Here is a 24,562-nt window from a genome sequence, read left to right as displayed (position 1 = left end):
TAGAGAATGTGAGAGCAAGTACTTGTCTGTGTGTGTTGTATAATATAAAACATGAGCACCTATGTAAGGCAGAACTAATGAAGTTATAAAAAAGAGACAATAGGGGCTGGGAATTTGGCCTAGTTGTAGAGTGCTTGCCTAGCATGCCCGAAGACTGGGATTCGATTCCTCAGTACCACATACATAGAAAAAGGCTGGAAGTGGTGCTGTGGCTCAAGTGGCAGAACTCTAGCCTCAAGAAAGCCTAAGGACAGTGTTCAGGCCCTGAGTTCAAGCCCCAGCACTGGCAAAAAAAGAAAAAAAAACCCTGAACCCAGAAAGTTCTGGGGGTGTGGCTCAAATGGTGGAATGCTTGTCTAACTGAGCTTAAACCCCAGTACTGCCAATACATTAAAATATATATAAATATATAAATATATATATATAAATATATATATATATATATATATATATATATATATATATATATATATATATATATATCTGGCCAGGTGCCACTGGCTCATGGCTGTAAATTCTAGCTACTCAGGAGGTTGAGATCTGAGGATCCTGGTTTGAAGCCAGCCTGGGCATGGAAATCTGTGAGATAATTTATCACAGAAAAAGCCAGGAGTGGCACCATGGGTCAAGTGGAAGAGCACTAAGCCTTGAACAAAAAGAGCTCAGGGACAGTACCCAGGCCCAGAGTTTAAGCCCCAGGACTGGGAGGAAAATAAAAATCAGAATCTTAGACAGAAAAAAAAAAAGTCAATAGACTCTGGAAAATGAGATGGGATAAACATCAATAAAAGGGAATTTAAATTTGTCATGTGTGGAGAGAAATAGGCCAATAAAGGTTTTCTTAGGAGTGATGGTTAATAGCCACTTAATGGGAAAGTTCACTTACTTGTTTTTTGGTTGCAGGGTACTTAATATCAAGAATTAATTCCTTTATTTCTGTTTCCATCATATCTATAAAGAGAAAAATCAAAGTAGAATTTTCACTTTTTATTTCAGTAAAGTATATCTCTGAAGAAAATGGCACATGTGTATTGTCACTCTAAATGCTATTGCTTACATCATCCTTTTATTGCTATAGCATCCCCCAGATGGCACACTTCATCCTTACAGCTCGTACCCAAGAAAAAAATATGGGAGATAGCAGGCAACTATCCCCCTGATTTAGACAATGACAGGATAGTATGAGCTATTATTTCATTGACATTTCCTTACCTGGATCGGGAGATTTGACTTTCAGTAAAGCTGCTAGTTTCTTCACTAAGTGCATGTCCTTGGCTCGTTCACTCTTTTTATCACTACAATAGTAAATACAAGTTTACACACACACACACACACACACACACACACACACACACACACACACACACAAAGGGTACAGAATATGAAACTATTTCTGCAAATTCGAATAAAACCCAACTTTCTTGCTTCTTTACATGTTCCCTATTTAATGTTAAAGTAACCTTCTGGTGATGAAATGATAAAGCCTTCACTACATTACAAGGCACAGTGAGCTAAGGGAAGTAGAAGCTAGCTTAGTAAGTTTACCTGAGAGCTAAATGGAAAGGAACATTCACTGTTTTCACGCTTGCTGAGATGGGGTCAACAAGGCAGATCTGGTAGGTCTGCGGCTGCCAACTCTGACTGGTAACGTTGTTCAAACCCATTATTTTATAGCCAGGATACAGTAGCCTAAGGAAATAATATGCAAAAAATGGCAAAAATATTAGAAAAACAAGACATGCCAAAAGGTGCTTTTATAATAGCCAGGGGACACCACACCATCATCAACTCAGGAGCATTAGCAAATGAATATTGATGCCAAAAGCCAGTAAAGTAGGTCTTAACTGACAGGCATTGACCTTAAAAGGATCTAGAGAACTAAATAATGAGGCCTGTGTTCAACAGCACCCATCATCACTAGGAGAACATGAAATAAGCTTTCATTTTGTGTCTCTAATTCTGAAGAAAGGGACAAATGGCTATGCCAAGCTAACTTTCAATCAACTGTATCATGGCATTTTTAAAGTAGTATTTTTTTGTTATTAAATACTTAATGACACATCAGGTACTCACAGGAAAAAAAACTATATAAAGATTTTTATAATTCTCCAGCAACTTGCAATCTTTCAAGTTGCTTTAATAAAAAAAAAAAAAATGTTTTCAATGAAAGCAACCCTGTATTTCTTTTCACAATCAGCAAAATGCTAGAGGTTGCAGCTTACCTGCAATGCTTACCCACGTTGAAAGCTCCTACTCTAGGTCCTTGCTGTGTGCTCCAGACTTCTAAAATTCCCCTTCTTGGTGCATAAATCACAAGGAACTGAGCTACTCGACTGGGACCCTGAGTATTTCCAAAGGGTGAAAAATCCACTTTCTCTGGTACTCTTTCATGAAGGTCCTCTACAATTTGAATCCATCCAATTTGTGCATCTCGGTACCCTTGGAGACGCAGGAAAAGAGAAACTATTAGTTATTCTGGACTTAATGGTATCTTCTTGAAGCAATGGAATACTTAAGGAAGAGAATCAGAAAAATTATAGAAGTATATTATCTCTATTATGAATAGATTCAACAGAAAGGATAATATAACCATCTGTTACAGAAATTTACCAAATTGTAGTTTTTTATCATCTATATTTGCTTCAGAGTATTTGTCTTTAGAAAGAAGTACTGGGTATCATTGAAGCTTTCTGAGACATTTCCCCAAAACTAGCCCTGCTCCTATTCCCTTCCTCCCATCTCTGAAAGATTCCTTCTTCTAAAAAAATTCTGGAAAGATCACTAAGTTTAGCTTCCAAATAAAGACCAAGTTGAATATGAGCATATATTACTTCTTTCCCAGCATGAAAAAGTAACTGACAGAACTATGAGTGGGGCAGCTTCATGGGGGGAGACTGGGTCTGAGGAATCCATGATGTGACTGTTAGTCCTGCACTTGAGTATGTTCTACTTACACCTGAAAGACACTGGCACAGTTACTGGTAAACTAAGTGGACTGATGTAGTCATACAGGTGTAACTAAGTCAGTGATGATGGAGTCTGCCCATTTTACTCCCTTAAATCTGAAAGATTCGGCATTATACGTTTAGGGGAACCTCTGATTCAAGAGTAACTTTGTGAGGGAAATGAATGGAGAAAGGGCAGGAAACTGAATTCAGACATTGAAATGACAGTGAGAATTGAAAGAAAGTGCATAAGGTAGAGGTAGAAATTATAAAACTCAAATGTTGCTGACATACGTTTCTGTTAAAAACAACAAATATAAACATAAAAGATTAAATACTCTTATCAATCCAAATGAATTAATTTTTTCTCAATTCCATAGGAAGTACCTTTCCACATACGTATTGCAATTCCTCTAGTTACATCCAATAAAATCACCCTGCCAAAATCATCTGTTACTGCTGCCAGTGTGTTACATGGAGACAGAGAGATGCTTTCCCCGTGGCGTCGAGAATCTGGAAGTCCAAATCTGTTACAATTAAAAAAAAAAAAAAAACTCAAATCACATTTAAATCAGGAAACTTAGAATAAATGAAATGCACAAATAAAATACACTTCTGTTTTTATATAAAGAAATACGAATCTTGACAAGGTTACTAGTTAATTTACAAGCTAATTACATATAATAATATAAAAATTTGCAATATAAAAATGTATAAGAGAAATAAAACACAGTCCCATGTAGGTTTCTGTACAGCTATTCATATTTATAGACACCCCTTCATAATCAAGTAAAGTTTAGAATGCTCTGCTCCTACCCAGGCATCTTTTGTCTATTTTAAGCTCTTCTTCCTAATCTGTGCTTTCTGCTAGGTAGCATACTATGCTGACAACATGGTATCCGCCTGAAGCAAGAATTTTCCTTTCAATGTTCTTTAAAATGCTATTTATTTAAAATCAACTTTGCTAAGACTATGAGTGAAACAGATGTACTGAAAAGGATCAGAAGAGAAAAATTCCTGAGCCAAAGTATTCAACATTCTGTTATATTTTACTTGAGATACACAGAGCAATCTGACCGATTTCTTGACTTTTCAGTGAAGTGTGTAGGAAATGTGATATGCTACATATGCTACAACATCACTTTTTTTTTTTTTTTTTTTTTTTTTTGGTGCTGGTCCTGGGGTTTGAACTCAAGGCATAGGTATTGTTCCTGAGCTTTTTTTCCTCAAGGTAAGTACACTATCATTTGAGCTATAGCTGCATTTCTGGATTTTTTGGAGTTGACTAGAGATGAGAATCTCATTGACTTTTTCACCTTGGGCTAGTTCAGAATTGTACTCTCTGTAATCTTCAAATCTCAGCTTCCCAAATAATTAGTTGTAAGCCACCCGCACCTGGCTGCTAAAATACAATATATACATACATACATACATATTTTTTGACCAGTCCTGGGGCTTGAACTCAGGGCCTGAGCACTGGCCTGGGGATTTCTCAAGGCTTGAGCTCTACCACTTGAGCCACAGCACCACTTTCAGCTTTTTCTATATATGTGGTACTGAGGAATCAGACCTGGGCCTTCTCAGATGCTAGGCAAGCACTCTATCACTAGACCAAACTCCTGGCCCATACAATATAATATCTTAAAGTACAGTGAAAAAAAAACTTCAATATATTTTATTAACAGCTTGCTTTGTTTAGGTGAATAGCTTTAAAAAGAGAGGTAGGAGCTACTGTTTCCTTTAGGATGGTACTTCATATTAGGTAAAAAGAGATAAGACAAAAGTAAAAATCATGTTTCCTCTCTACAAAAAAAAAAAAAAGAAAGAAAACAAAAATAAATCTCACAGATCCAATAGCATATCCTAAAGCCCTACTAAGGTAAGAAAGGAAGTACTAGTATTCTGAAGAGTGTTGGAATACAAATGGCTGTTTATTCACTCATTCATTTTCAAGACAGGGTCTCACTCCAAAGTCTAGACTGGCATCAAACATGTGATTTTTCCTCACTCAGCTTTCCAAGTACTGACAAAAAAATTTAAAATCACTAAACAGCTTTTAAAGTCTGTACAACTCGATGACAAACTACAAACACATTTTAAAGTAAGAAACACAAGAGCTATTGTTAGACTAAATTTTTCATGTTTAAAAGCAGTTTACACATGAATCTTGAGTACTTGCCACGTGAGAGCCAGCTGTGTATGACATAGGTAAGAATCACTACTCTTCTTTTGTATAGTTAGTGAGACTAAGATCCACATTGACGGTTTTCAGATGCTCCCCAAGATTCATGAAGTCAGTAATCAATTATGGGCACTAAAAGGCCATAAATGCAATAAGGCACATCTATGAACACTAAAAGGAGAAACCTGGCAGAACTTGCCTTACAGCTAAAGGGGTAGCCGGTTCCATCTTGGGCTTCTGCTTCTGGACAGCTTCTTCTTCATGCTTGCTTTTCCAACCAAGCCAACCACTGAAAAGAAGAAAAATTAGAATAAAATTAGAGCTTTGGGGTTTGTTTTTTAGTAAAGACTATCAAAATATAAGCTAAAATCAAGATACATATTAGATTATCTCTGTTACCAAGTTACCTGGCAGCATTAAATAGAGCAGAAGTCAGTTTACTTGCAACTGCTAGTGCAACATGAGATAGTAACGGCTGTGTGCTTCCCTGTAAGACACAACACACATACAGAAAACTTAGTAGCTCCAAAGAAACAAACCTAATGTCTAAACAAGCCTACTTTAAAAAGGAAAGAGGGCTGGGAGTTTGGCCTAGTGGTAGAGTGCTTGCCTAGCATGCATGAAGACCTGGGTTCAATTCCTCGGTACCATATACATAGCAAAAAGCTGGAAGTGGTGTTGTGGCTCAAGTAGTAGAGTTCTAGCCTTGAGAAAAAGTCCAAGGACAGTGCTCAGGCTCTGAGTTCAAGCCCCATGACTGGCAAAAAAAAAAAAAAAGAAAGAAAGAAAGAAAGCTTTGAAAAATTGCAAAACCTGGACTAGCAGCTCAGATTCTTTCAGATAGTTAGAACTTCATTGTAGGAGTGATTAAAAAAAAACAAAACAAAAAAGCCAAACTGGCTGTGCATGGTGGCTCATGCCTGTAATCCGACCTACTCAGGAGGCTGAGATCTGTGGCTCATGGTTCAAAGTCTTCCCAGGCATTAAAGACCTTGAGACTCTTATCTCCAATTAATCACTAGAAAAGACGAGTGGGACTGTGGCTCTACGGTTAGGGTAGGGTGGTAGCCTTGAGCAGAAGAGCTCAAGGATAGCACCCAAGTCCAGAGTTCAAGCCCCATGAGCCACACACACAAAAAAATCTTACTCTTAATTTTAAAATAAAACCAGTAGTCTAACCTACCTCTAGAATTTCACTCCTTAAAATTAAAATTTAGTTACACTAATTGATGATGTAGGCCATTAAGATAATATTATTCGAGCTGTGCTACGGATTTCCCCATCTGCATACAACTGGCTCTTGCCCTTCTTTGTAAAAAAAAACTTTAAGTATTTTTACAAGTTTGGCAATTCTGAATGCTTTTTAAGTGAGAAATAAGAACTGTGAAACCTAAGGCCTAATTTTTCCCCTAATTTAGGAAGCAATTTTCACTACATATATCAATATGCTGGTAGCTTGTTCTGTCTTTACAAGCCTTCACTCATTCAAATCCTCAGTAGGCTGACATAATTAACAATCTTGAGCTTTTGACTACTGCAGAACATAAAAAAAAAAAGCTACAAACAAACTCAAGTCTTCAGGAACAAAGGTTTTTTGTTTTTGTTTTTGTTTTTTTTGATTATTTAATCCTTTTCAGCTACTCTAAACAACTTATAAGAAATGTAGTTGTGGGCCAGGAGTTTGGCCTAGTGGTTAAAGTGCTTGCCTAGCATGCATGAAGACCCGGGTTCCATTCCTTGGTACCACATACGTAGAAAAAAGCCAGAAGTGGTGCTAAGGCTCAAGTGGTAGAGCTCTAGCCTTGAGAAAGTCCAAGGCTCTGAGCTCAAGCCCAGTACTGGCCAAAAAAAAAAAAAAAAAAAAGAAATGTAGTTGTGAATTATAGCGTCAACTGAAACATGGAAATATAAACTACAAGTCTTTCTAAGACTACATCACTGTATCACTGTCTGCAAATTTTAGACAAGCTGCAAACAGAAAGTGTCCCTACTTGTGATCAGCGCTGAGACACATACCTCGAGAGCATAGAAGAAGCCAGTGAATGGATTGGATCCTACAGTGATATACTGGGACATGGCAGGTGGGCTGTTCTTAATTGCTGCATTAAATCCTCCTATATTAGAGGCAGTCTTCATTTGATCAAAAGGCGACAATGTCATAATACCTAACAACACACACACAGAAAAAAACTTCACAAGATTTGAATATACTGAAATGACACTAGCATTGTAGATCATTCTGTGTTTACTTCAGTTGTAGTCTAAGATACCATGTGTTTAGTTTAAGACAGTGAGGTTGAAAACTACAAAATCAACTTGCTTTACATGTCTTTGTATAGTGAATTGTTATAAAAAGAAATGTAGTGTGGGAGAGGATCTGCCTTTTCTTTTTTTTTTAGACAGGGTCTGGCTATGTTGCCAAGGCTATCCTTGAATACCAGGGCTCAAGAGACCTCTCACCTCAGCCTTCTAAACAGCTGGGACTACAGGAATGAACCAATGCACCTTGCTTGGAAACTTGTATTATAAAATTTGTTATTAAGGATACTGTATTCTGAAAAGACGTTAATAATTTATACTCCACCAAAAATGGCAGAGGCACCCGAGCTCCGTACCACCCCAACTCAGTGGAAATACATTCTTAGTCATCTACTTTGCAATGCAAAACCTCCAACCTTTTGTAATGCAGTTACTTTCTCCAAGCCTTTAAAAATAAAGAGATAGTTGGAATTGCTGATATCTACATGCTTGTATGCATCACCGATTCTTCTGAATGGCAGAGAGAGAATCGGGAACAGTGAGCTTGGAGATCTAGGAAATGTAGGCCTGCTGCTAAGTCCCAAAGTGATCTCAGGCAATGTCTTCAAACTTGGGCATTTATACGGTATATAAAGACAACTGATTGGGAAGACGTGAGCTCGGAAGTAGCAGAATGGAAGAGCTATTGTCCCATTTTCTATTATCCATACATTAACTTTCATATGTAAGTACTGCCGCCACTTTGCCCTTTCGCTGTCAAAAGACACATTGTTCCTGAAGAAAAGTCCTGGAAAAGGAAATTATTTTAGTAATTATAATAAACCATTCACTGCATTTAGAGGTTAAAATGATCTAATAAATCCTTGTAAGTCCTGGACTATAATAAAACATCAGAATACCTACCTCACATTTGTGACTAAATTTAAGATTCAGCATACAAAGCAGTGGCCCTGTATGATAAGACTCACATATGTACATAAAAAATGTTCAAAAAGGGAGCTAGAAAAATGAATACGAAAACCAAGGAAAAATAGGTCAGGACTGGAAATTTCTTATAAAAAAATGGAGATGTGACAATTCTTTTTATAATTTTCCTTGCTGTGATTTTTAAATTAGGAAGCAGAAATGATGATGAAACCTAAACATAACTCAATTTGACTTTTATCTTCACCATTCCACTTCAACTGCTCCCCCAAAATAGCCAATAGAGTGTTCTGTGTTGTCACGTCCAATGGCCCTTATCCTTTCTTGAACTCTATAAGGCATTCCATAGCTAACCCCGCTCTCCCCCCAATTTGTTGTTCTGTTTTGTTGTGTTGTTTTTTTTGTGTTATCTTGATTTTTTCCATATATTTTTTATTATAATAGAAGGGTTACATTATATTCACCAGATAGAGGTGCATTACTTTACAAACATTGATACCCTTTCTCATGTCTTAATCCCCATTTCCCTCCCCCTACCTCTGCCCCTCATCTTGTTTTCCCTCCTTCCCTATCCTATTTCAAATAACCATATATGCATATATACAATAAATCAGATAACAAGGTGAAATACTGTAACAATATGAGATAGCCAAGGGACAGCAAAAGAGATGAGAGATAACATAATACATTAAGGACAATAATCACTCATTATATGGCTTTTGTTTCTATATCCTGGAGGTCCTTTCATTTAGCATCATACTATATGGCCTTATGTATCAAGGTTTTGCTCTATAGCAAATCTCTGCTAGGAGAGCCCAAGGTTTCTACTGATTATGACAAATGAGGGAAACCATTGAGCCTATGTTCCTTTGAGTCTGGCTTACTTCACTTAATGTGTTTTTTTTCTAAGTCTTTCCATTTCCTTACAAATGTCTCCCCAAATTTGTATCTACAATCACACTTCTTCCCTGAACCTCAGACTCATGTATTCAGTTTGCCTCCTTGATACCACTAGCTCAATGTAGAGCGACATCAGAATTTAATCTGCACAAACACAACTCTTGCAAAACACACTTCACTCTCTCTCTACTCTCCAATTCTCTGCTTCCACACGCTTTTCTTTTGCCTTAAGCAGTACCCAAAGGAATATTTAAAAATATATTCATTCCTCTCAATTATAATCCACCAATTTCACCCACTGAATTTTTGATACAACTCAAACTCCTTATCCCTGTGTGATTTAAACCTAAACTCTGACTCACAGCTGCCACTCTTCCACCTCATTCCTACCTCTCCACTTGGGGCTTTTTGTGGGTTAACTAGCGGTAAGAGTCTCAGGGATTTGCCTCCCTAGGCTGCCTTTGAACTTCAATCCTGAGATTCCAGCCTCCAGAGTAGCTAGGATTACTGAAACGAGTCAATGGTATCCATGTGTCCTCTTCGGTCCTAACAGTCAAACCCTACCAACCCTTCTTTTTTTCCTTGAATACTCTCAGAGCTTTAAGGTGCCCAGGCAGGCTTACATTCTATTTTTTTTTTCTCCTTAGAATGCTTTTATTACAGTTCTTCTCAGAGCTCCTTTATCCTGCATATCTTGATATCAGTATGTGTTCCATAGATAGACCCGTCCTTACCAGTCTACTTAAGTGTGCATCTTACTCTTTATTACAGAACTATTTTAATGACACCACCTTTTTGCTCATTTAGTTCCTCTATTTGTCCCTCATCACTATATAATGAACTTCATCTGGGCAGGGGTCTAGACTATTTTCTATTCCTGGCATCAATATTAGGCATAATAGTTTCTTACTAGACTTTTGTATAAAGATGTACAAAATAACAAAGTTCTTACATCTTTGATTTTTTGTTTGTAGGCTGGGGATTAAATGAATAGAAATGGGGTTTCTATCCAATCATTTTCCCCAGCCAGTTTCAATGTCCCAAAGTTTAATTAACAGAGCAGGGAAGACATCCTGAACTGAACTCAACACTTTGGAATTTTTTTTTAAACTTTTTGGTCCTACTGAGGTTTGAACTTAGGACCTCACGATTGCTAAGCAGGCACTCTACCATTTAAGCTAAATTCCTAGTTTGACACTTGGGGATTTTTAATGTGAGCATTTGTTAGAAAAAATGTAAAGATATAAAACAGAATGCAAACATTAGATGGATCTTAATTTTGATCCAATCTGTTATTCTTCTTTTGATTGGAGAATTTAGTCCATTAATATTTAAGGTTATTATAGAAAGAGGTGTCATGTTTCCTGCCATTTTCTTGATTTCCTGTATTTTATTTTTTTCCTCTTCCTGTGCTAAAGATCCCTTTACTAAATGGATCTTCTAGTGTTTTTTGTCTAATGCGTTTCTTTGATTCTGTTTTCTTGAGATTGTATTCCTCCCTTTAGAATTCTTTGCAGTGCTGGTTTAGGGATCATCAATTCCTTTAAGTTTTGGTTCCCCATTTAATGTAAATGATAGTGTCTAGGTAGATCAGTTGGGATTGACAGTTGCCTACAATAACAATCACTATGCTAAAGTACTACAGTGTTGTTTTTTTCCCAACTAGACAATGCTTCTAGGCAACAGACAGGGTATCTTTCACCTCCATAGTCTCTATTGTCTCACCAAGTAGCCCCGACTGGCACTGAATTTGCCATCTCTTTGCTTCAGTCTCTTGAATGCTGTATTACAGACATGCACCACCATATTTGGCCTTCATCCCTGTACTCTTGATGCTGAATCCAATAAGTCCCAAAACACTGTTATAAGCAGCAATGTAACAATGTGCCTTTTTTTTTTTTTCCCCCTTTTGGCCAGTCCAAGGGCTAGAACTCAGAGCCTGGGCACTGTCCCTGAGCTTCTTTTACTCAAGGCTAATGCTCTACCACTTGAACCAAAGCACCACTTCTGGCTTTTTTGTGTATGCGGTATTGAGGAATCGAACCCAGGGCTTCATGCATACTGGGCAAGCACTAAGCCACCGTCCCAGTGAGGAAACTTGCTTTTAATATATATTCTGCTGGTTTGAGGGTTAGATTTTTAAAAGAATGATTTATATGATCAGTATAAACAAATTAAGTAAAATAGTGAATGACTTAAAACTGTACGATACTATTGTTGAGAACATAATTAAATCCTTACTAAAATAACTACAATCTCTTAAAGACACAAGCCCATGATTTCTGGTCTGAACTAACTTTCCAATGTGTCACTGAAGGCACTTCATTTTTTCATACAAGAGAAACCCATTTCTAATAAATGAAATACTTTAAGCATGTAATAAGTAAATGAAAAAAGAATTTAAACTAGTAATGCTTACCAATACTAGCATGATCAATAATAGTGTCAATGTCTTGTAGACCCCATTTCTTATAAGCTAAGGGTGGTGGTTGTATGTTCTCATTCCCTGATGCAGCAGCTGTCAAACATAAAGACATTCCATACTTAATTATAATAGATAAGATGAAGTTTTACCAAGAAAAGTAAATATATAAGTTATTATTTTAGAACTAAAACTAATAATAAAGCAAAGTAATGAGAGAAGGCATAAAGTAGGATTTCTTTCATAACATGGTAACATATACACAAAATGCAAACATTTCTTTGAAAGAATAACTTGGTGCAGGAGATTTTAGAACAATCAAGCTTAGAATTTAGAGAAAACCACAGAAATACTAGAAAACAATTAAAGTCAATGTGAACTTAACCTGCATCTGATGCCATGTAAGCCATTTCTCCTAGCACACTGAGTCAGTGAAGATTCTGCAAGCATGGCATATTACTTAAAACTATCAGCAAAAGTGAAATATGTCCTGACCAAAAAGTTACCTTTTGCTACCTGATTTCGACAAGCACGAAGAGACTGAAAAAGGCTAAATCCATCAATAGTCACAATGGCAGCTGGATACAAGATACTCAATTCTTCATTCTATTTGAGAAATAAAAAGTGAAGAAAATAATACATTTTCTTGCACAGATATAGCAAATAAACATTTATTAATACAGAAAGGTTATGAGTAATATAAAATTAAATACTATGACCAAACTGTCAACTATCTGATTATATCGTTTCCTTTTCATATCTTTAGAAACTTCTCTAATCTCTCAAGTTAATTCTAAATTTTATTTAGGTTTTAACTTAATTTACAGTTGGCCAGTCTGCCTATTTACCAGATTCTTGTTATTCTGTAACACAGGTTATCTTTGTTCTCAGATATTTTGAACATTTTGAATATTCCTTCATTCTTCTATCTGACACACTTTCCCCTTTCTCCATTACTCAAGGTTTAATTCAAAGCTCACCTCCCCATTGAATTTTTCTTATTATCCTGGTTCTACCATGCTCTCCTTCTCTAAACTTGTATGGTTTATTCTGCCTATAAAAAATGGCAATAAACTGGGAATTTCTTTGTACTGATTAATTCATTCACAGGTATTAATAGATATCAATCTACTCATATTTATAAATATTAATCTCTTACTAAGTCTAGGTCAGTTCTTCTATATCTCACATATATGTATCCTGCTATTTAAATCAATATTACATGCATATAATACATGCACCAATTTACTTGAAATCTTTTGAAAATTAAATAGTCAAGAAAGGAAGGTATATATAATACATTACATAGAAAGATAGGTACATTATATAGTTTGACCATAATGATGCACACCAAATGAAGGCATATTGTTAAATGTGGCTTTATAATGACTTTTTTTGGGGGGGGGGGTTGTCATGGGGTTTGAACTCATGGCCTGGGTTGCTATCCTTGAGCACTATCCCTTAAGGCTAGCACTCTCCCATTCTGAGCCACAGTGCCCTTCCAGCTCTAGAGTAGTAAACTGAAGGCAAGATTCTCCCAGGGTCTTTCCTCCCTGGGCTGATTTTGAACTGTGATTTTCAGACCTCATCCTACTGAGTAGGCAGAATTATAGGCACATAGTGACTTTTTAACTATAACACCAGAACTTTTCTTCTGCCACATGTACTTCTGACACTTAAAATTTTAAAGATATAGTTATATATGCTACATTTTACATAACCAAGAGTACGATGTTTCATTTTAAAAGACAAGTGAACTAACATTTTAAACTCAACTTCAAATAGATAAAGCACCATAGTTAACTGTGACAAGTATCTTTGTTTGCATTCCAAAAAGCAGAAACTGCTTCCAAGTAATGCCACTGTTGCTTCACTCTTTTGCACTACCTGCTCAGTCACACCAGGATGTCGAGGGATTTCATAGGTTCTGCATTTAAGCTGAAGCACTGTGTCTTCATTCAAAAGTTGTGCGAGCAAAAGCACACCATTCTAGGAAGAAGCACAGAGGATTCACCTTATTTTCTCATCAATATGCCTGAACAAGAATTGCAAAATACATACATAGTACCATTCTCCAGTAGTTTCCCATGCATATTAGCTGTTCTTTATTCAGAAGAATACAGTTTCCCTTCTCTGTATCTTGAAGCAAACTCTCTCCTGTCTCTCCTGGCCTTAAACCCATGCATTACATGCATTACTACATATTGCAATCAACTAGTGCTTTCTTACTACTGAAAACCCGACTCACCTCAGTGTAGAAGCGTACGTAGCCTGAAGTAAAACCCACCACAATGCAGGTCCAGTCAGGGCGTCCAGTGGAACTCCTGTAACAAAAGAAATTTATGATCCTAATGGCCAAATATCAAAACGAAGAGATTAACTCTAATTTATTCTTACCTCTTTTGACTTGCTAGTGGGATACAGAGGGCACTAGTTACACGTTCCCTAAAAATGAAGAACAAAATTACAAGCTTATCCATTGAGCTTATCAACTACTTTTATTTCTTTATAATTTGATGTTAAAAGATAATAAGGGAAGGGGACCTTGTATAGCAGTTTTATTGGATATATAAATAAGAACACAGGGCCTGGAGTTTGGCCCAGTGGTAGCGTGCTTGCCTAGCATGCACGAAGACCCAGGTTTGATTCCTCGGTACCACATACATAGAAAAAAGCCGGAAATGGTGCTGAGGCTCAAGTGGTAGAGCTCTAGACTTGAGAAAGTCCAAGGACAGTGCTCAGGCCCTGAGCTCAAGCCCAGGACGGGCAAAAAATAAATTAAAAAAAAAAAAAAAAAGAACACAGTAAAATTCTAGCCAGGCAATGGTAGCTTATACCTATAGCTATTTGGAAAGCTGGGACCTCAAGATCACAGTTCAAGGCCAACCTTGACAGGAAAGTCCATAAGACTCTTATCTTTAACTATGAAAAAGTCAAAATGGAACTATGACTCAACAGTTAGAGCATTAGCCTTGAGGGGAAAAAAAAAGCTCGGGGAAAGGCACTGAGTTCAAACCCCAGAATTGGCACCAAATTAAAAAAAAAATACAGAAGATTAAAAGAAACCAAACCACTTCATTCACATAAAATATAACATCACATTCATTTGAAGTTCATAGCTGTTAAAAGCATGAAAGAAAACAAAACTTTATACATTTAACTGATTGTATGTAGAAGCAGAAAATCTCAAATGATCACAGTTATTTCTCACAACTTCCTATCAGCTAAGAACTTAAAAGGCCATTCATTGATAGAAATGATATTGGGGAGAAGGTAGGAAAAACCATCAAACGTAACATGCACGTTGTATCTATTTTAGGGATTTACTGTATTTCAACTATTTTGCTTTTTTATGTTTGTAGAAATTGACCCTGAAAACCAAATGTAAGAAGATTAGGGTTGACATTCTTTTAAAAAAGATACCTTCTTGATATGCCTTTGTCAGGGCTGGGAACAAGTGGTTTATGCCTGTAATCCTACATACTCAGGAGGCTGAGATCTGAGACTCATGGTTCAAAGCCACCCAAGGCAGGAAAGTTCATGAGACTCTTATCTCCTTAACCACCAGAAAGCCAGAATTGGATATGGCTCAAAGTGGTAGAGCACTAGCTTTGAACAAAAGTGGTCTGAGACAAAGCCAGGCCTAGAGTTGAAGCCTTATGACTGACTCACTATCCCTCCCCCCACCAAAGAAAGAAATACTGTCAGAAGCTGAGCAACCAAGTCCTAAGATCAAAACAACTCCTATTAACTGATTTTTCTTTTAGCTTGCCGAACCTTGCGACCATCACCTGAATAAAAACCTATAAACACTCCCTGCTCATTTATCATACCTATAATAATCAATAAATTCTTTTGCTTGTTATATTTCAAGTAATAAATTGTACCTTATATTTCAGACAGAAATAAATGTCATTAAAATGCTAGACTAAAGGACTTTTTATCTTTTATTTTGATAACAGTAGAAAATGTTCATTGAGTATCTACAATGTACCAGGCAAATACTAGATACTTCCACTTGTCTTTTATTTGAGTTCAAAGTCTAAAAGACCTTCTAGTTCATTTTGATCAGATGCTTTAAGTCATGAAAATAGTATTTGGCTCAGGGTTCTAGACCAATGGCTCCATCATGCAATATTTAGAGATCATAATTTTAGAAGTTTCACTAGGTAAGTTGGGAACTGAAAGGTACTTACTTCCCTAAGTACTTACAACTGAGAGAATTAATGTACCGTGGGGCCAAGAGTATGGCTTAGTGGTAAGAGTGCTTGCTTAGTACGCTTGAAACCCTGGGTTCGATCCCTCGGTATCACATACACAGAAAAAGCCGAAAGTGACACTGTGGTTCAAGTGGTAGAGCACTAATCTTGAGAAAGCCCAAGGACAGTGCCCACGCCCTGAGTTCAAGCCCCAGGACTGGTAAAACACACACACACACACACACACACACTTAATATATCACTTCAGACAAAAGCTCTCTACTAGTAAAAGAGAAGAAAATGACTGCCCTTGGTTTTTCTGGATGAATAAAATTAGTAAGGGAAAAGACAAGAAGTTAAAGGATTTTATGGGGATCTTTCTGAATTCTTCCTTAATTCTTCACTAAACCAGATTTTAAAGAAAATAATCAGGGACTGGGGACTGAGCTCAGTGGAAGAGCACTTGTCTTGCAAATGCAAGGCCCAGAATTTGGTCCTCAGCTCTGCCAAAAAAAAAAAAAAACCTACATGATGAATAAAATTAAAAATTTTCTGACTGGATCATCTCTCTATAACGTCTAAAGCTACAATGCATATACAGTTATATACAGTTACTATAGATTTCAAATGATAGAACTACTTAATCGGGTCCCTTGCAAATATATGTATTTCAACAAGCATTTAACACTATGACACACCCAGAATTAACTCAAACCTACCCTTCTTCAACATTCAGAGAACCACTCCAACCAACAGCAAATTGCATTTCTTCCTTTCCTTTATCACTGCATTTCCATTTTGCTGGAAAAAATTAAGATACCATATAAAATAACTACACAGAGAGAATAATGTTTACTCTGCCCCTTTAAGGTGATGATTATAAATTTTAATAGCTCAATTATTAATTGACTTGGGTCTTTTTATAGGCAAATATAATACTTTAAATTTAAGTGATTTTTCTTAAACCACCTGGTTTCCTAACCCTCCTCCAATTAAACCCATGCAGTATACTATTTTATGCATAGTTCTTGCAGTACAAAATTATAGTCATTCCCATACACCATACCACTCATCTCATTTATAATATTTATATTCAGATGGTAGACATTTTTCTATTAGATCTGTGTCACTTGAGATAAACTTAACTTGATAAGACCATGCCATAGTCATTTTACATACAATCTTATTTTGTTCAGTAAGTAGTCCCATATCTTATAGATACCCAAATCTTAATTTTAATCTTCAAAGTCTATGAGCTGAAAATCTATGCCCCCAAAACATACGTATAGTATTTTAAGTTTTTAATGGTAGCTAGAAGTAAAACCAGTTGTACTGTTATTAAAAAGAAGTCAGTGACCTTTTCAGCACTATCACTTGTAATAAATGGGCAGTAGGGGGGCCGGGAGTTTGGCCTAGTGGTTAAAGTGCTTGCCTAGCATGCATGAAGACCCGGGTTCGATTCCTTGGTACCACATACATAGAAAAAAGCCAGAAGTGGTGCTGAGGCTCAAGTGGTAGAGCTCTAGCCTTGAGAAAGTCCAAGGACAGTGCTCAGGCCCTGAGCTCAAGCCCAGGACTGGCAAAAAAATAAAATAAAATAAATGGGCAGTAGTCAGTATTGTCTCTGAAGGGTCATATAGTGATAAAGTATCTTATAGCCAAAGAAGGGAGAGGGAGAAGCAAACAGAATTTTTTAAGGAGGGAAGGAAATAGAAGCACTGCTTCTATTTATAGATGCCACTATATAGAATGAACAAGAGAAATATTTGGAAATACCCTATATACTATTCCAGTCTACAGATTCAAATAAAAATGGCAGAAAACATTAGAGCACTTACGCACTAGAAACACAGCTTTTTGTTCCCGAGCAATAACCATAAGATCATTGGTTGGAGATAAGGATAAAACACAGTCTTGAAGCCAGGAAGTTCTTTGTGTTTTGCACGTATTTCCTTCTTCTTCCTACGAGTAAAAATAAATTTGTCAGAAATATTGTGTGCTTCAACTCAGTCTTAGTGTGTAAGGGGTAAAAACAGAGGAAAAAGAAAATCTTCAATTGTTTTACAGTATATAATATTCCTTATCAAAACATGTCAAAGATGATCAACAAACAAAATATACAATATAAATTAATCTGTCTTGAACACTAATGAAAAAAATCTAAACAAACAAGCCAAACATTAGAAGAAGGATTATTTCTGGGAACCAATCTTGGGAAATTCAGTAAAGAGCATATTAAGAACAAGCTATGACACAAGCAGCTAGATGGCGAAGAAAAAATAATCATTACCTTATGACAGCTATGGTTTTAGGACCTGTGAAAGTATTTGATAAAGTATGATGCTTGCTTTTTGTTTGACCTACAAGGTATTATCTTTCATAAATTGGAAACTTAATATGTAAATCTTTATGATTACTCAAAGAGTATAAAAAGGTTTTCTTTGAAACATCTCTCTCGTATTCCTGTATTCTAGCCACCTAAGGAATGGAACCTAGGACTTCATGTATGCTAGGCAAGCACTCTACACTAGGCCAAACTCCCAGACCAAAAGATGTAAATTTTCTATGAGCAGTTTACTCTTCTCCTTGGTACATTTCCTGTTTGGTTGCTACTTTTTTTCCTAACTGATTTGTCCACTGAGACCTTATCTCTGAGGTGAGTCAACAGAGGAACAAAAGTTCCTGAAAAGTCAGCTCAGTGAACAAGGCAGGAAGCAGTAGAAATATAAACAACAATAACAACAAAAAGAATGTGGATCTGTCTAAAGTAGTTCCTGTGTCAGATCTTTTTCAAGAGAGCCTCAAGTCAAATGAATAAGCACCTATTTCAGGATGGATCACAATAAACAACAATTAGCTTTTATAACAAAATTTCATTTCTTTTTCTTTTTTGTCAGTCATGGGGTTTGAACTCTGGGCCTGAGTATTGTTCCTGAGCTCTTCAGCTCAAGACTAGTGCTCTACCCCTAGAGCCACAGTGCCACTTCAGGTTTTCTGATGGTTAACTGGAGATAAGAGTCTCATGGACTTTTGTGACGGGGCTGGTTTTGAACAACATCCTCAGATCTTAGTCTCCTGAGTAGCTAGGATTACATATGTGAGCTACTGGAGTCAGGCAAAATTTCATTTCTAATTCATCAAGAAAGTTCAGGCATTAAACAGGCTCCACAGAACAATGCTCTGAGAAGTTTAGTAGAGCATAAACACACATTTGGTGGCTGACAAGCTGCTGGCTCAGCATTTTGTTTCATACTATAAGGATATCTGCCTACCTATTACATTTTTAGAAAAATCTTCCATACTCATTAGGACCACAGTCACTAATATTGGTCTCTTGAAGCTAGTGATCTTAAAATAAAAGCATTAACTGGCAAGGTAGTTATTTTCCCAAATAAGTCAAGACATTGTAAAAAAAGAATTCAAAAAGCATCTTACTACTTACTTAAAGGTACTACATCAAAATGACCTTAGTTTTCCACAAAAACTAGTCTTTAATTTTTTTATTAAAGAAGTTATTAACACTGATTTTTACATCATATTTCAAATGACATGTTTAACAAACAAGTGTTCAAGAAGGGAATCTCTATATACAATCACTGGCACTTAGTTTTTAGAACATAATCATAAAACATTATGTCTATAAAATCATAGGTTTTTATGTCTATGTAGTTGTGTTTATATTTCCACTACCATGTCCATAGCACTGGGTATGCAACTATTGAGTTCTCACTCTTGTACTGTTTGGATCTAATAGCCACATATTAAGGATACCATGCGCCTTTTGTTCTTTTTGATCTTGACTTGTCTCACTCAACATGATTCGCTCTAGATTCATCCACTTCCCTGCAAATGTCATTATTTTATCTTGTCTGTTGGCTGTATAGAATTCCATTGTGTGTGTGTATACCACATTTTCTGTATCCATTCATCTGCAAAAAACTAGTCTTTTTTAAAATCTTAAAAAATGTATCTACATTGATAAAACATAATCCCCGATGGGCTGGGTTTGTGGCTCAGGGATAGAAAGCTTGCTAGCAAGCAAAAGATCCTGGGTCCAATCCTTAACACTACAAACAAAACAAAACAGAAAAACACAAGGAACATAATTCCTATTTGTGGAAGAAGTCTATAATTTTATTTAAGTGAGGCCTACACTTCAAAACTTCATCTTTCAATTAAGACCACTGAAAAATTTTCTTCAGTGCACAAATATGTAATCCACTACTGTGGATTATGAAAGAACTCTTCTTAAATAACAACAAAGGCAAGCCCAGGCAGTGTAACTGTGTTTCTACACAGGGCTCTCTTTTCCAAAGCAAGGTAGGTGGATGGAGAACCTGGCTGAAAAAAATCAAGAGTGGCCGGAAGCTCTTGAAGGGAGTCTGGTCTGTCCCTTCTGAACAAGCCAGTCTCCTACAAGAGCACAAGTTTTGGGCCCAAATACAGAGCTACTTTGGTTTAGATCAATAGTGTAGTCCCAAGCCCTCCAACACATTGCATTGTGACCCAGCCCATGTGAGTTTTTTGTTCCATAATCGTACTGGGAAGTAGGTTAAACCCCTGTTTAAGTGTGTCACAGATTTGAGCTGTGGTTACCTGTTTGCTTATTCCATACTGATACAATATCCACAAAAAAAACAGAGACCATAACAACCTGGACCTTTTTCTCAATCATGAACTAACTGTTCCCACAGTACAATGAGAATCCCAGCAATGGGAGGCTAACCCTTTTGCAGGTGAGTGATCCATTTGTCACCATGTTTATTTTCATTATCTCCCATATGGATATAATAACTTCTTGCTGAGATAAAAGTAATTATGACCTGAATCTGGTCCTTGGGATATGCCATAAAACCAGAACCGCTCCACAGAGACAAAAGATTTCTTCTGTCAGACATTCTGTTCATGGGCCTGTGAGCTGGCAGGACAGCCCAGGGTCCTCATGAAGTGCTAGGATATAGTCATATTGCATACTGCTCTGCTGGTCTGCAGACAGCAACCTTCCTCTAGTTGCTAGCTTTACTCCTGCATTCATTTTTCACTTCTCACCATGTCTCTGTGTGCTGTTCTCTTCATTTCACTGTTACTATCTTTCAAGACTTGATGTTCTTCTTGCTGCTGGTGCTATCACTATTTCAGAGATACAATGCTGGGGCCAGAATGCATTTTCTTCACTAAGCCCTTACGATGGCTGACACCTTGGGAATCAAAAAGGCTAAAGATGCTTTCTTTCCTAAAAACGGCTTTTCCAGATCCCTGGTACTAAGTCTCTCTAAATTCAAAACCCTTTTACTCTTTAATGCCATAAAAATAATAAACTACTTCAAAGAACTAAGGGACTTGTAGAGATAAAAAGAAGTGTCCTGGGGTTTTAACAGTTTGCTGCTGAATTCAGTAGAAGCAGTTGGCCTCCAGGTCAGCCACATTCAGTGGTGGTAGCTGTCACTTATCTGTTCCCTATGACTCTAGTCATAAGGACTAAACCAAAACAGCTCTCTAGAACCAAACTAACAAAGAATAAAGCTTGATTACAATAGTCTCAATACAATGGCAACTGACAAAACCCAATTATTATGTGTTTAGTTATAAGCCCTTGATACAACCATAAGCCAACCACAGTCCACGTCAAGACGTTCTACTATGTTGTTGGCATCGTCACTAGTGTGAACAGACCTCAGCTATACTTTCAGGGAAGGTAGGTTTTGAGTTTGCTGATATTCCTAGCAAAAGAGAGTAGAAATTTCCTTTCCGTTCTTACCCCCTACTGGGTGTGGGAGATCTAGTAGAGCTTTAATGTAAAATAAATAAAAAAATCCAAGGCAACAAAGATATAAGCAAAAACCAGTCTTTAATTATATATGAAATATTCAGAATAGGCAAATTCACAGACAGAAAGAAAATCAGTGGTTCCCAGGGGTTGGAGACAAGGGTAGCACAGGACATAGATGGCTGATAGACAAGGAGCAAAGAAACACTACAGAATGCCAACATTGGTAATGGTTGTGTAAGTTTGTGAATACTAAAAACACACTGAACTACAGGGTACATGAATAAATGGTGCATGGATTATATCAAAACTGCACATTAACATGAAAACAAAACTGCTAAAATCTGAGTAATTAACATACACACTAAAACAACAAAAGAACCAATGAAAGAGTAACAAAAGAACTAAAAAGACATGAGGCAATAGACAATAACAAGATGGCAAATATGAATTCAACAGTACCAATAATTACACTGAGTATGAAAAAATTAATCACTCTAAACAAAGGTCAAGTCAGACAAGATCCAACAATCTAGTTTCTACAAGAAACATCATTTAGATTAAAAGTCTTGAATAGATTAAAAGTAAAAGGATAGAAAAGAGATACAGCATGATAAAAAGTAACCAATGGAAAGCTGATGTGGCTCTAATAAAAATCAGACAAAATATGTACTAATATAACAACAGACACTAGATACAAAGAGAAATGTCTCAGAGTGAGAGCTATCAGGAACATATGACGACTATAAATGTGTATGTACTTCACAATAGAATCCCAAAATACATGAAGCAAAATGTGACAAAGCTGGAAAGGAAATACACAATCCCACAGTAACAGATGGAGATTTCAATGTTTGTCTTTCAGTAATAAAACTAGTGGTCAACCAGAAAGAATATAGAAGATATGAACATTACTGCCAACTTAACCTAGTTAAAATATATAACCCTTTATCCATCCATAGCATAATGTATATTCCATTCATACATATGAAACATTATATAGGGAAGGCCATATATAAAGCCATAAAACGATACACAATAAATATGAGGTTCAGAAGAATACAAAATATGTTCTGATAACATCAGAACAAAATTAGAAGTGATTGATACAGCAGTAGGACAGCTGAGGGGATGGGAAATTCATTTCTTCAAGCAAGATTTTCAGAGTCAGCACATCCCAGTCTTCCCAGAGGTCTTCCAGCATGGTTACCTGCTCTTCCTCTGCCTATGGAGTTCTTCCATACATCTTTACTCCCTGAGTATGTCTCTACTTCTTAATACATTCTCCCCCAAACTTGTTATATCCTCATCTCTCCCACTCAGTATGACACATCATTCACTCAGTTCTCAAGCCAAATATCCAGGAGGGTGGGTTTTAAAAAAGTCTATTATAGTTATCCTTAAACATTAGCAAAATTAAAAGTACTCACTTCCTAGGAGTTGTAACTTATCCCAACTGTTTTATTTATTCCACACCAAACCCCAGGTCAAAAAAAGTCCACTCTGGGGTTTTTTGTTTCATTTTTGGTGGAAATGGGGTTTGAACTCTGGGCCTCATGATCAGTAGGCAAGTATTCTATCCCTGAACCACACCCGTAACCCCATTTTTTGCTAGGTATTTTTGAGAGAAAGGTTTACTTCCTGCCCAGATATGGACCTGGACCACAATCTACCTATTGTAAGCTTCCTATCATTGATGGAGTCACAGGCATACACCACCTTACCCAGCTTCCTCCAAGATAGTCTCACAGATGTTTATGCCAAGCTGTGTTAAACTTGAGTCTTGTCAATTTGAGCTTTCCAAGTAAGAGGCACACGTCACAATGAGCAGCTATGGTTTAAGAAGGAACCTCTCAAGTAGCTACAATTTCAGGCATAAGCCTGGTGAAAGAAGTTACTATTATTTTTAATCTACAAGTAGTATTCAGAAGTTTCCGTTTGACATGTCAGTTACAAGTATAATGCACCCCGACCTATGTAATTCCTTTCATCATTCTCCCCTATTTTTTGAACCCCACCCACATATTTTTAAATTTTTAATGTCACTTGCCTCATTGGAAAGTCTTATTGTTATCTACAAAACGTACCCAGGGCTCACCCACTTCTTATATTCACTAACACTACTTTAACCAAGCCACCATCGTTTCCTAACTAAACTACTTCAACAGATACCTTATTGGCTTCTGTGCTTCTGCTTTTTCTCCCTACTTCAACTTATTACTAAAAGCAACCACAGTGAGCTGTAGAAATCAAAAATCATGAATGTGTGTTCCCATTGCAATTAGAATAAACTTCAAACGCTTTTCATCAGGTCTGCTTACTTTTCTGACACCTTCTTATAGCAGTTTCAATTCCACCAGCCTGTTCCTTCAAACAGGAAAGCCCTTCCTTCCAGGGCTTTGTGTTATTGTGATGGGTTGCCATGATGGGTTGCCATGGCCTAAAATACTCTTTGCCACATTTTCACATCATTGATTATTTATTGTCTTTTACATCTCAGCTTAAATGTCAAAACCCTTGAATGCCTTCCCTAACCATAAAATGTACAGCAGTCACTCCTTATTATCTCAAAACCATTTTAATTTTCTGCATATCTATCACCACCATTTGATACTTTTATCTCTCCTTTTTATTTCTTTCTCCCCACTAGAGTATAAGCTCTAAGAGGAGCAGGGACTATAAGACCTACAATATGGTGGGCACAACAGATTTTGTTGAATTACTAACAATAAAATACAATTTAAAAAAGGCCTAAAATAGTAAACTATAAAAAATTTTAATCCTAAAATGAGCATTCTCTATCTAGCCCATTACTACGGTTGGAATGTGGCCCTTAAAAGGCAAGTTCAGATCTTAATGTGAGGAAGTGAGACCTAATGAGAAGTCAGAAGGTCCTGAGTTTAAGATCCAGGATCTGTACCAAAAAAAGAACATGAGGTCCTACATTCATTTAATACTCAATAC

The 24,562-nt window shown here is 36.8% G+C and overlaps 1 protein-coding gene and 1 non-coding gene across 3 annotated transcripts in view; both read right to left on the bottom strand.

Annotated features, from left to right (window-relative positions):
- Rab3gap2 (RAB3 GTPase activating non-catalytic protein subunit 2) overlaps positions 1-24,562 on the bottom strand; it is a 71,779-nt gene that overhangs the window by 33,222 nt on the left and 13,995 nt on the right. For both annotated transcript variants that reach the window (XM_090341169.1, XM_090341170.1), the window contains exons 3-17: positions 17,670-17,793; positions 16,551-16,632; positions 14,030-14,077; positions 13,881-13,956; positions 13,520-13,621; positions 12,139-12,238; positions 11,630-11,728; positions 7,144-7,292; positions 5,535-5,614; positions 5,327-5,416; positions 3,333-3,472; positions 2,223-2,439; positions 1,546-1,689; positions 1,213-1,295; positions 887-951 (exon numbers count right to left, since the gene is read on the bottom strand). In XM_090341169.1, the coding sequence (XP_090197295.1) occupies positions 887-951; positions 1,213-1,295; positions 1,546-1,689; positions 2,223-2,439; positions 3,333-3,472; positions 5,327-5,416; positions 5,535-5,614; positions 7,144-7,292; positions 11,630-11,728; positions 12,139-12,238; positions 13,520-13,621; positions 13,881-13,956; positions 14,030-14,077; positions 16,551-16,632; positions 17,670-17,793 (1,599 nt within the window). The remainder of the gene's footprint in view (positions 1-886; positions 952-1,212; positions 1,296-1,545; positions 1,690-2,222; positions 2,440-3,332; positions 3,473-5,326; positions 5,417-5,534; positions 5,615-7,143; positions 7,293-11,629; positions 11,729-12,138; positions 12,239-13,519; positions 13,622-13,880; positions 13,957-14,029; positions 14,078-16,550; positions 16,633-17,669; positions 17,794-24,562) is intronic.
- On the bottom strand, positions 10,177-10,308 carry LOC150058378 (small nucleolar RNA SNORA36 family). Its single transcript, XR_016536910.1, has one exon. It is a non-coding gene; the product is annotated as a small nucleolar RNA SNORA36 family (small nucleolar RNA).

The sequence above is a fragment of the Megascapheus bottae genome, chromosome 10 (genome assembly GCF_031878675.1).
Source record: "Megascapheus bottae isolate mThoBot1 chromosome 10, mThoBot2.hap1, whole genome shotgun sequence".
Taxonomy (NCBI): Eukaryota; Metazoa; Chordata; class Mammalia; order Rodentia; family Geomyidae; genus Megascapheus; species Megascapheus bottae.
Note: the sequence above shows the minus strand (reverse complement) of the source record. Positions and strands in the feature narration are given on the sequence as shown.